The following is a 12,770-nucleotide window of genomic DNA, read 5'->3' on the forward strand; positions in this document are numbered from 1 at the left end:
GATGTTTACTTTAGCTGAAATACTAATGACATCATAGAGTCCATTTATGGTTCATATTTTCCATTTACCTCTGTGAGATCACATTTATGATCATATCATTTTTGTTTTTTTTTGTACACGAACAAATTACAAGGTAAAAAGATTTTTGATCATTAATGATGTTATTTCTTAGAACTTCATCAGAACAAGTGAAAGTGTTTGAAATGTAACAATTTTGTAACTTTGTGTGGGAATAGCAGGTGCAGAAAGACAACATTCCCGCACACAGACACCTATACTCGCACACATATAGACGCACAGACACACACACACACAGACACACACACACAGCAAGCCCAGTTAGGAGGAGGACACAGTTAAGGTACATAGCACCAGCAATTATTACACTCGGGTCCAGTAGACAGTAGACCGAACACCATGTTATAGTTATGTGTGTGTGTGTGTGTGGGGGATTATTACTCTGTACACAGTGGTCGGAAACCACTATCCACTATGCAATTCCATTTAGCAGATTTTTAGCTGATTAAATCTGCATATCCTTTATCAATTTTTGACAACTTATGGAGTGTTTCTTTTCTCTGAGAACATTTTCCCAATAGGCATAACAATGAAGAATACATTCTTTTAAGAGATTAGGGTGTGAATTTATATGAGGATGTGAATTTATATGAGGATGTCTTAAATTGTTAGGAAATATGCAAGTGACATGCATCTGAGTAAAGAATTAGGGTTGAAAATGACTGCTGAGGCTAATGGTATCAGTTTATACTTCTCATAGAAAAAAGGAAAGGCATATGTTGTATTTCTGCAGAGTTGACTTGATCCAGTGGAAGAAAAAACACCAGTATGCCAAAACTTTCATCTCTGTCCTTTACTTTGTATGCCTAAAAGTGCAGTGTCTGAAGACATTTTCCCTTTGATTTTTATTTAATCAGGAAATAAATGCCCAAAGCATTATGACACATTGTTCAAGTGAGTGTAGAGGCAGACACATAAAAGCGAACTCCACTGGGTGCATTTACCCTCCTGTGGTGTAAAATGTTACACATCAGTCTGCCAAGTAGGCCTACCCAGTCAATAGTCCTGAAACGTATTCAGATCGGCTGGAAAAATACTAAATGTGCTTGATGTATGTAGGTGCTTTGCTGAATCTGCAAATGTCTGTTTTCAACCTAGCCTCAAGCCAGTATTTTTCTTTGCATAGATGTCTGACTTTTCCTTTTGAGAGCTAGGCCTACAGGAGTGGGTTATACAATTCTGTTGCTTGAAATTGAATAATCTTATCTGCAAGCAATTGCTCTGTTCAGAGTGCTTTTAAGGCAATGAAATCGGCAGCAGTATTGTTTGCAGAAGCTAATAATAATAAAGCTCTGTGGGTCTGTCCATCAGCACACATTCGTATTTGAAATCTTACAAAACAGGCAGACAATTGCGCATGTTTTGAATTGACATATTTGAACATGCTCGACTAGAATCAGATCCCACGTGTTCATTTCTCGCGCGTAAATATTACGTTTTGTAGTGCAGTTAAGAAATCGCACTCTTTCACGATTAAAATAATATAAATCGACAAGCGGTGTAGAACAACTACAAAGAGTATGCTCATACTTGATACTTATTAGTGACAAAAATGGAATCAATTATATTTGGCAGCGTTGTCATTACATTAATTGGCTTCACTACAATACTTCAATACCCACAAAGCATTGCGACTCAATTGACAACACCGGGACTCGAGTTGAGAGGTCGCTCCAAAAAACCGGTGAGTTAATGACAGTAGCACTAGTAAATGGCAACATTAGGTTAAGGTACCTCCTGCCACCTAAGGATTTAATCGAGTGACATGTAGAGAAAACTGTTCAGACAACTTAATTATTTTGATATTCTGGCTTTATTAACTGACTTCACTCTCTGTGCTTATGAAACTGGCTAGCTTGTCAGTTGCATAATACAGTGTAAGTTAGCGGCTGGCTAAACGTTAGCTGATGTTAGGTTAGATGTCATAAAATGTTTAAATGATGTACACAAATTTACAACATTTTATTTCCCCGCGTTAATCATGAATGTTCTTACAAGATGTTTTAATTCATCACCCTCTCCGTAGCAGTCAGGGTTGATGTTTGCTCTCTGATTTTAACTTGACCCATGGTGAGTGTGGTACAGTAGATTGTTTGACAGACATTCGGCTTTCGCTATTCAGTAAATGTAACGCTGATACTAGTAGGCTAATACGATTGTCATAGAAGATGATATGGCTACACATCTAGTAACCTAGATTATCCTGTTACCTCTCCCACTTGTCTTACTTTTCACAATACTTACGTTTTGACCATCACAAACATTCACATTAACGTTACAGGTTTGCATTTCATCTTCTGCTTTTAACAATTCCCTTGTGACGCATGCTATTTTTATTTACCAACCCACCATGTTTTTGGCACAAGGTCACCTAGTGCTAGCTCATGTACACTACCGGTCAAAAGTTTGGGGTCACTTAGAAATTTCCAGTCCACTCCGTTATAGACAGAATACCAGCTGAGATCAGGGCAGCAGTTTTCAGATTACATTATGTGCTTATAATTACAAAGGCTAAAATGAGAGCAATTACATTTTTTTTAGCAGATATGTGTCAGTCATAGAATTCATTATTACAAGCAGAAGATGAAATGCAAGTCTGATGGTCAAAATGATAGTCTTGTGATGGTCAAAATGATAAAAGTATTGTGACAAGTGGGAGAGGTGACAGAATGATTGACTAGATGTGTTCTTTCTATGACAATCTCTCAATGTCTGGCAAAGATCCAAAATAAATCTTATTTTACCGCACTGCCATGGTTTCCCTTCAAACCTTCATTTGAGAGCTCTACATGTATTCAGTGTCAACATGCTCTTTTGCAGTAGTGCACTGTAGGAACTACCACTGTTTTATACAAGTTTATACGTAAGTTATACGTAAGTGACGGCACACAAAGAGAACTTTGCTAAAAGTACTGTTATGTCTTGTAGTGCCTCTCATGGCTGCACGGCTGTTGAAGGTGTCTACTGTCGCCACTGCAGTGTTCGCCTCATCTGGATTTATCCTGTACAACAAGCATGTGGACCCAAATGACATCAGTGTTATTCGGTTCGGCAGAGCAGCAGCAACGGTATGTCCTCATTGCTCGTCTGTAGACAGACATCCCACTTGTCTGTTACAGAACATGATTGTAACACTATGAATGTTGAATGTTTTGCTCATCATGTTAAAGTGGAAAACTGTCCAATTGACAGGATGATTGTGACTGGAATCAATATCCTCTCAAAATATTAGCAAATTGCGTGGAACTGCAAAACAACTGAAAATAAACATCTCCAGTCTATTAAAGATGTGGACATAGTCTTATGGGAATAGGCATATGCTTTTATTTACAAGCTATCAGGCTCACTTTAAAAAGAGGTTAGCCTAATTATTAGTTTATTTTTACATATATTCTCTTGAAATCATCTGTATGAATTCCAGTGGGGAAAAGGAAAGATTAGTTGTACACAAGTTATACACAGGCCAAGATATTGTATCTTTATGCCATAATTTGGGGCCTCCGGAAATGTCCTGTCCTTGTAATGCCACATCAATATCTATTTATAACAATCTGCCACTCATAATCAGAACACAGAACACAGGCTATGTGTGTGTGTGTGTGTCTGTGTCTGTGTGTCTGCCTGTTTTTCTCTGTATTTATACTGTGTCTAGCATCGATTTGACTTAAACCTGTAAGGCCTATTTATTGTTTTTTTTTCTGTATTATTGTGTATGCAGACAGCGGTCATCAGCTATGATTATATCACAGCTTTTCGGAATGTGCCATTTGGAACAGAAGAATACTGGGAGCTCAAGTCTAAGGTAAGAGCAGCTTATGAAGATGGATTATGAAGCCACTGGTTAATGCCTGTGAAGAAGGAAATATCTTCCTCCCTCCTTAGCATTGTGTTACTTTGGTAGAATAGCACTACTTTGACTCTCGATTCCTTTGGAAATCCTTCAGAAAATGCTCTAAAATGGATTTCGGCAAATAAATAAACAAGTCATACTCATTGGAAAAATGTGGTCTTTTAAGCACAGGTTTATCTGAGAATCAAGGCATTTTACCGTAAATCCATTTGCAAGTCCGTCAAGACCAGGGCGGTGGTAGTGTAGTGGTCAAGGAGCTGGGCTAGCATGTAGTAGCCTGACAGTTGTGGGTTCAATTCCCTAGCTTCCACCGTTGTGCCCTTGAGCAAGGCACTGAACCCTGAGTTGCTCCAGGGACAATTGCCCTTGTAATATAATTGACATATGTAAGTCACTTAGGATAGAAGCATCTGCTAAATGAATACATGTAAACGTGCGCTTGGTAACAAGATAAGCTTGACAAGACATCAGCAAGGCTGTCCCTGATTCACTGAGATGCAATGAAAATGCTTTTAGAGAACAGCTGGTCTCGGGAACTGAGATGAACGTTTCAGCAGCGTATGGAACTGCACTGTATGGCTCTCCCTGCAGATGATTTTGTTGTGCACAGTACAGTAATGGAACAAAACAATGGAGCAATGGAACAACAGTAATGGAATGGACATTAGCAAGAAATGCAGACACCAGTTTAAAATCCCTTGAGGAGCTTATCTAAACTCTTACCTGTGTTGTGAAAATTACAGTTCAGCAATTTAACTTGCAACCTCGGCCATGTGAGCCATGCGCGCCTGTAGGGACGCTGAAACTCACGGGGCTTAGGGCTAGTCAGTCTCTAGCCTGCCTTTTAAAGCACCATGCAGTGACCACTGCACAGCTATGAGCCGCCTAGCCTTTGTTAAATATGCACTGGTAGAATATGAACAAGTGACTATGGATACATAACAGGGATAATATTCAGCTTTCTTGATCATCCCATTGGTTTACAGGGGATACTTTTTTTTAAGAAAAAAGTAAAAAAAAAGTCTTCAGTGGAATCAGTCCAATTTATTTGAAGAATTCAGAGTTCCCTAACATTACGGCTTTGCTACAATTCACCTGATCGTTCACATCATAAAGCCCCTGTGAAGACTCGGTTGGCTGCTGCTCTGATTTTGATAAGTCCTTGGAGTTGATACTTTCTCTCCCAGCTCTCTATCACAAATTGTGAAATTGCCTTGGCTGCTGCTAGCGCCGCGTCTGAGGATTACGCTGAAAGGGCCAGGCTGTGCCGCCACTGCCGCTCCTGCCGCGTCTGAGGTGAATTCAAAGCCCGGGCGCCCAGCGTCGAGGATAACACCAGGCGCTGGGGGGAAAAAAGAGACAAAAAAAAACATACAGAGGAGAGAAGGCGATGCTCGGTAAACACTGCACTTTTATATGTTCGGATACCTGACCCATTTAGAAAAGTCTTTACATTCCTCCAACTCTCTCTCTCTCTCTCTCACACTGTCTTCTCATGCAGCCTATTCTCCTCAGGCTTTAAGGCGGTTGCACAATTCTGTTGAAATGCGTTTTGCAAACCTGCAAGGGTAGTTTGACCTTAATGTGCGGTCTTGTACTGTTGTACTTATTACTTGGCTTGGCTACAGCTTGTCCCCCTGCAGGCTCACGCTCTCAAGCCTTTTATGTTCCTCACCTCCACACCTTCCATGTTTTCATGGGTTATAATTGAACACATCAGGTAACACAGTAAGGCACGCACGCACGGGTGCACACACACACACACACACGCACACACACGCACACACACACACACACACACACACACACACACACACACACACACACACACACACACACACACACGCATGCACACACACACACATGCACACACACACACACACGCATGCACACACACGCATGCACACACACACACACACAAACACAAACACACTCTCACACCTACACACAAACATGTACCCGGACATGGATTAGTAACAGATGTGGCAAACCATAGACTGTACATATGCAGTCTCTGTGGCAAACCATAGACTGTACATATGCATCTCTGTGGCAAACCATAGACTGTACATATGCATCTCTGTGGCAAACCATAGACTGTACATATGCATCTCTGTGGCAAACCTGAGAGCAGGTGATGTCCAACCCCCCGTTGCTTTCGTCCCCAAGTTTGGAAAGGCCAAACTTCCAGCTCCAGCAGGTGCGTCGTGCACCAGCCTGCGCTCTCAAAGGTCACACTGGCTCACCCGCTTCGATAAAAGGCACGTCGCGGTGGCTAGGGGGAGGCAACGAACTCTGAAGAGTGAGCTCTGGCTCACCGCTGCAACCCCGGTGCCCCTTCCTGGGAGTGCATGATAGCAGCGCACCATTCAGCAGAGCCCAGCGTTTCCTCTGCCCTGCCCTGCCCTCCCCTGCCCTGCCCTGCCCCCCTCCTCTCCCCCCCCCCTCCTCCACCCTTCCCAGTGGGCCAGTGGTCATGCCTGGCTACCTCCACTGATTAGAATTAATGCAGGCACTCTGATTTAATACAGAGCTGAGATTTGCCTCGTTATAATTATGATGCCACAGAGGTGAGCCAGATCGGTTGTTGCTATGAGGTTGTTTTAGATTATTATCGAGGTGATTTTTCATTGTCACCTGTTTTTGTTTTTGTTTGTTTGTTTGTTTGTTTTGTGCATGTGTAATAGCTTCATAGATGTAAACAGTTGGGCTCTTTTGGATTAGCACCACGTGAGCAGCATCCCGCTGTTGAGAAATATGGATGCAGTTGTGTCACTCAAGTCAGCTTAAATGTTTGAAGTTGTCGAAGTTGTCCAAAATAAATTTTTCAGATGAATCTTTGCCATTGGTCATTCACTTTCATTCTCTATAAAAACCAGTTGGTTCTCCTATATTCAGTAAAGCCATGATGCAAGGTCTGCTGCCTCCGGCGGTCCCGATCCATTTACAGCAGGAGCCGCTTGTCCCAGCATTCCCTGAGAGCGCGGTGCGGTGCGGTGCGGTGCGGTGCGGTGCGGTGCGGTGTGGTGCGGTGCGGTGTGGCGGTGCGGTGCGGTGCGGTGCGGTGGTGTGGTGTGGTGCTGTGCGGTGCGGTGCACTGGCTCTCTCCCAGGTGCCGTAGAGGCATAATGGCTGCCGTGTGCTGTGGCCAGGCTGCCTGCCTCTGTAGTAATGAGAAGCGTTCCACACAGTTACCTGTCTCTGTGTGCTCTCTCTCTCTCTAGCTCTCTCTCTCTCTCTCTCTCTCCATCTCCCTCTCTCTTTCTCTCTCTCTCCACGGACCCAGCCAGCTGCTCGTCCCCAGCGTCTGGGAGACTCATCCACGAGGCCAGCAATCACTGCTTTCAGGAGAGCAGAGTTCATTAAGTAGTGTTTGGGACATTAAAGCTCTCCTGAATATATTATGGCTGGGTGCTGACCTTATGCAAGCGTAGTACCACAGTTCAAAGGCCTAGAGAAAGCACATTATTTAAAAAAGCAGCTTTGAAGCTTAGATGAGTAACGTCCCTGTTTCATCTTCTCACAGAGAGAGAAAAAAAATAGAAACAAGCCCTAGGGCCTATCAGTTTTTATCTGTAATGAAAAATCTACACTTGTGTTTAAACCCAAGCATTGTATATACAGGCCTACAGTGCTTGAAGAGCAGTCTAACCTTATAATAAACCTTGTGGAACGAATGGAAGCTTTGCTTTGCAATTTTCGAACCCATTTTGCACTAGCTGCCAATGCCCAGGCGTTTGAAGTGGTCGGTCAGCCTCCACTGATGGCTGTCAGGTGTGAAAAAGTCTCTCTCTCTTTCTCTGTCTCTCCCCAAGTGCACCCTCTATAACCCTTTTAACCTCTCCCTGATGGACCATCAAGTGGACAATCTGATTGAAGGGGTTCTTACAGGAAAGCTTTTCACATTTGCTGTTATGTCATGGTGCCATGAATGTCCACTGTTAAGTGTGACTGACTGACTTCCTGACGGACTGACTGACTGACTGATGGACTGTGTGTTATGGGGTTGACACAGAGGGCTTTTGTTAGGAAACCCATGGGGGGACGGCAGTGCCTTGGACACGAAGAGAGGAGCATTGCACATCAACCCTGTTCTTTAGTTAGAGAGCAAGGAAATCCTGCAAGTCGATTTTAGACGGACTTTTAAGTATATAGTATTAAGTATATATACTCTTTTGATCCCGTGAAGGAAATTTGGTCTCTGCATTTATCCCAATCCGTGAATTAGTGAAACACAGCACACAGAACACACAGTGAGGTGAAGCACACACTAATCCCGGCGCAGTGAGCTGCCTGCTACAGCGGCGCTCGGGGAGCAGTGAGGGGTTAGGTGCCTTGCTCAAGGGCACTTCAGCCGTGCCTTCTGGTCGGGGTTCAAACCGGCAACCCTCCGGTTACAAGTCCGAAGTGCTAACCAGTAGGCCACGGCTGCCCCTTTTGGTGTCCGAGCAGGTTTACAGGAGTATTCCCACACTTTTCTTTGACTTGTTTTGGTGCAGATTTGAATTGACTTTGAAAGTGACACAGGAATGGGGAGGGGATTTATGTTTTTGTTGGTCGTTAGAGGCCTTTCACAACCTCGGATCTGATATTTACCTACAACAATCTTGTCAAATAACGTTGTTCCCTGCAGTCTCACACAACGGCACAAAGAGGGATAATCTCTTTCGATATTATTTCTAAAGTAGTCTTCCTTCCGACATCTACATGAAGCTCTCTTACCCTTTGACAAACTTGCAGCGGAAAATGGCATGTTGGCCCCCTCACTCTGTGTGGAGATGAGTGTTTAAGGCGAGGACAGTGGCTGCAGAGAGGCTGTCTGGCGCAGACAGGGCTAATAATTGTCATCACAGCAGTCCGGTGGGGTGACCCACTGTGGTCACCCGCTGGGGTGTAAAACACTTCTCCTCCAGTCACCTGAATATACCCCCCCCACACACACACACACACACACACACACACACAGCACAAGCCTCTTTCTTGCCCCCCTTGGAAGCATATACACACATACAGACTCACATGTGCGATTGTACACACACACACATCACACATACACATACACATACACATACACACACACACAGCCCAAGCCTCTTTCTTGCCCCCCTTGGAAGCATATACACACACACAGACACACATGTGCGATTGTACACACACACACACACACACTTACCCCTTATACAAGCTTACCCCCTCCCTTTTACCCCACACACAGACACACACACACACATACTCACACTCAAAGCCATTTCTGCCCTGAGTGCATACCGCGTATCTGTGTGTGTTTATGGCTGTTCTGCGTGGAGATGTGTGGATTTCCCAGGCTGTGATGCCGAGTGGCAAGACAAACCTTGCCTTGCATTATTCATCATCCTCGATGCGGGATGCCAGGTGTGGTAACCCCTCTCCTCCATCTCTTGCCCCTTCATCAGCCCAGGCGCGGAGGTAATCTGTTTCCCCTCTCCACGCCCCGGTATGGGGGTATGGGGTAAATGGTATGGGGTAAATGGTATGGGTATGGGGTAAATGGTATGGGTATGGGGTAAATGGTATGGGGTAAATGGTATGGGTATGGGGTAAATGGTATGGGTATGGGGGATGGGGTAAATGGAATGGGTATGGGGGTAAATGGGGCAAATGCCTCCCGCCCCACTGCCCCTCTGCTGCCTCCACCTCTTTCTTTCTTTCTTTCTTTCTTTCTCACTCTCTCTCTCTTTCTCTCTCTCTCTCTGTGTGTCTCTCTCTCTCTTTCTCTCTCTCTCTCTGTGTCTCTCTCTCTCTTTCTCTCTCTCTCTTTCTCTCTCTCTCTGTGTGTCTCTCTCTCTCTCTCTCTCTCTCTCTCTCTCTCTCTTTTTCTCTTTTTCTCTCTCTCTCTCTCTCTCTCTCTCCTCCACTGACGCCCGTCCCGATGGAACTGCGGGCTGCTCCTGCACACAACACATTTTTCATTTGCTCTGCCGCTGCCGACACCACCGTCACTTCTGACACCTTTTGCCAGCCTTCCCAGAGGCCGAGACAGAGCGACACAGATGGGGCAACACACACTAAAACAACCTGCAACACACACACACACACACACACACACACAGAGGTGTGAATGCGATAGCACAGTTAGCAAATTTTGAATTTCACAGCTTACGGTTGTGCGTTGTGGGGAGTGGGATGTAGTTTGTGAGTTCACAGGTGCAGTGACTAAAACCGTTCTCTTGTGTGCATGTGTGTGTGTGTGTGTGTGTGTGTGTGTGTGTGTGTGTGTTCTCGTGTTCTCTTGCTCCTCCGCTCCAGCGTGCCTTGCATCAATTATCAGCACGTCTTGACTTTTCAGACTGGGGCAGGAATGATGAATAAAGTGCTAGATTGTTAATGTTTAATAGTTTTCATAGCTTTGCCTTGGCATGATGGATACTTTTTTTGCTTTGACCTGCTTTTCCAGGATGTGCCATCACTCACATTAGTCTGGAGCCTGACGACAGGAAATATGTCTGCAGGAGTCAATCATGATTGGCTCTCTAATGTGGAAAGTTGACGAAAGCTGATTTCTTTGTTGGCCTATTTCTAAGAGGTGCTATCTTCACATTGTCAAAAGTGTTTACTACCAGTGAAAAGAGTGTCATCATATGTGTGATGTCATGATTACTAGTGTTGGGTACCTATCGCATTTCTATGATTTGAACTAATAGCGGTGCCGGTGCCTGAGGGTTGGGTAATATCGGTGCCGGTGCCTGAGGGTTGGGTAATATCGGTGCCGGTGCCTGAGGGTTGGGTAATATCGGTGCCGGTGCCTGAGGTTCGGTGTCGGTATTCAACGGTACTTTTTTCGATACAACTACAAAATTTAATTTAAGTTGCAAAAAAAAATGTATACATTGAGTTTTTAACACAATACAAACCCCTCTCCATTCTTGTATGAACATATGAACACTGGATTGTAATTTTTTTTTTTTTTTAAAGACTCAATCAACACATGCTGGAAATGTAAAACTGAGATGGGTACCTTTTTGCATCTCATGCTCTATGGTAAAACCATTTTGGCATAACATACTGGAGTTCTTGGGGACGTGGGCGGGGGTAACCTTGCCAATATCCCCAAGACTCTGCCTTTTGGGAGATAAAACAGAAACGCCAGCCCTGACAAAAAGTGCATATTCAGTTGTGATGGTTGGGATAGCCTCTGCTGCCAGAATTATATTGAGACCTTGGAAATCACCCATAAACCCAACAATGCAGGAGTGGAAACTCCTCATGAGTGAGACAGCATCATATGAGGTTATGTTGGCCAGGATAATGGGCAAAGAGCCTGGGACATTGGGGATTTGGGATTACTTTATGACCCACCTGACTTCTAACTAGTAGCCTGATTGTGAGATTATAACTGGATTTTCATGCCATATTTATTTAATTTACTGATATTTTGTTTGATTGTTTTACTTAACTAATACTACTGTCCTTTTTGTCTGCTTAGTCTGAACATTTTTTTTCATTTTTCACATTCCTTGTGACTAGGATAACGTATGCTTTGACTGAACTGGTACTTCAATGTCTGACCTTATTTGTTTTCTGTAAGCTGTACCATATGAGCTGTTGTTTGTCATATTTGCAAATAAAATTTTAAATTACAAAATAAAAAAGACTTACCGTATTTTCCGGACTATAAGTCATACTTTTTTTTCATAGTTTGGTTGGTCCTGCGACTCAGGTGCAACACATATATATATATTTATATATATGTTTTTTTTCCTCTTCATGACACATTTTTTGACTGGTGCGACTTATACTCCGGTGCGACTTATAGTCCGGAAAATACGGTAATCAAACTCAAACATAGAACAAATAATTAGTCAATTAGGGTTCTAAAAAAAAAATCCTTCCACTTTTGTAGTGTTTTATGCAATTTAACTGTAGCCTAGGTTATTATCCCCTCCTTCCCAGTTCTATTGTTTAAGTTACTTAGTTTCAGTCAGTCTCTAACAGGAGTGCTTAGTAGGCTGGTGACTTTGGTTGTTCGGTTATTCTTGACAAATAAAACATTCCATGCCAACGTGAATTTGAACATAGCAGTGCACTAACACCTTAAAACGCATAGCCTATCAAGTTATCTGTATATGTAGGCTAACCAACAAACTGTAGCGTGCAAAATGAACGGATTTAAACAATACTTATACTTATACTTATACTTTAACCAATACTTATACTTAATACTTAATACCCGGTAATGCCGACGTGATTCGGTCGGTATCGGTAAATGTACAGGTGTCGGTACCCAACCCTAATGATTACACAAGTTGGATAAACTTTGTGTTTTCAGTTGTGACACAGGGCTGTATGCTAACTTTTTCTCTCAGGAGCACTTTAAAAAGTAAAAAAAAAAGAATACCGTAAATATAACCTACATTTAAATATGCGAATGCAACAATTGAACAGACTGAAAATAAAAAGGGTTTTAAATAATATAGAATTTTTCTGTTCATTTTACATTTCAATATATAGTTTTATCATATTCATATTTGCTTTAAGCCCATATCATGCTTATATCACAAAATGGTATTGAGCCTAATTGTCTTTATTTGGTTAGATGCCGTGTGTGAGCATGATGTGAGGTGAATGGTGTCTTAGCACTGTCCTTACACACACCAGAAAGGCTTTGTGTGTCTGTGTGTGTGCGCGCACTTGTATTGGTGCTGTCTTGTGTCCTCTATATGTATGATCTATAAGTTCTCTTTGTGCTTTGTGTGTGTGCGCTCTGTCTTCTGTCTGCCTTGTGTTGGTTTCCTGGATTTGCAATACATCTGTGTGTGTGTAAACATGCAATATATCTGTGCGTGTGTAGGCTTTCAATATATAT

The 12,770-nt window shown here is 43.0% G+C and overlaps 1 protein-coding gene across 2 annotated transcripts in view; it reads left to right on the forward strand.

Moving 5' to 3' along the window:
* Positions 1–1,693: 1,693 nt before the first annotated feature.
* The window catches only part of adck1 (aarF domain containing kinase 1), a 132,803-nt gene continuing 121,726 nt past the window's right edge, over positions 1,694–12,770 (forward strand). The window contains exons 1-3 of one of the 2 annotated variants that reach the window (XM_048228628.1): positions 1,694–1,762; positions 3,007–3,146; positions 3,797–3,880. In XM_048228628.1, the coding sequence (XP_048084585.1) occupies positions 3,015–3,146; positions 3,797–3,880 (216 nt within the window). In that variant the 5' untranslated portion in view covers positions 1,694–1,762; positions 3,007–3,014. Of the gene's footprint in view, positions 1,763–1,875; positions 1,956–3,006; positions 3,147–3,796; positions 3,881–12,770 lie in introns of those variants that run through there. The other variant, XM_048228627.1, reaches the window with a different exon arrangement.

This window comes from Alosa alosa, chromosome 19 (genome assembly GCF_017589495.1).
Source record: "Alosa alosa isolate M-15738 ecotype Scorff River chromosome 19, AALO_Geno_1.1, whole genome shotgun sequence".
Lineage (NCBI taxonomy): Eukaryota > Metazoa > Chordata > Actinopteri > Clupeiformes > Clupeidae > Alosa > Alosa alosa.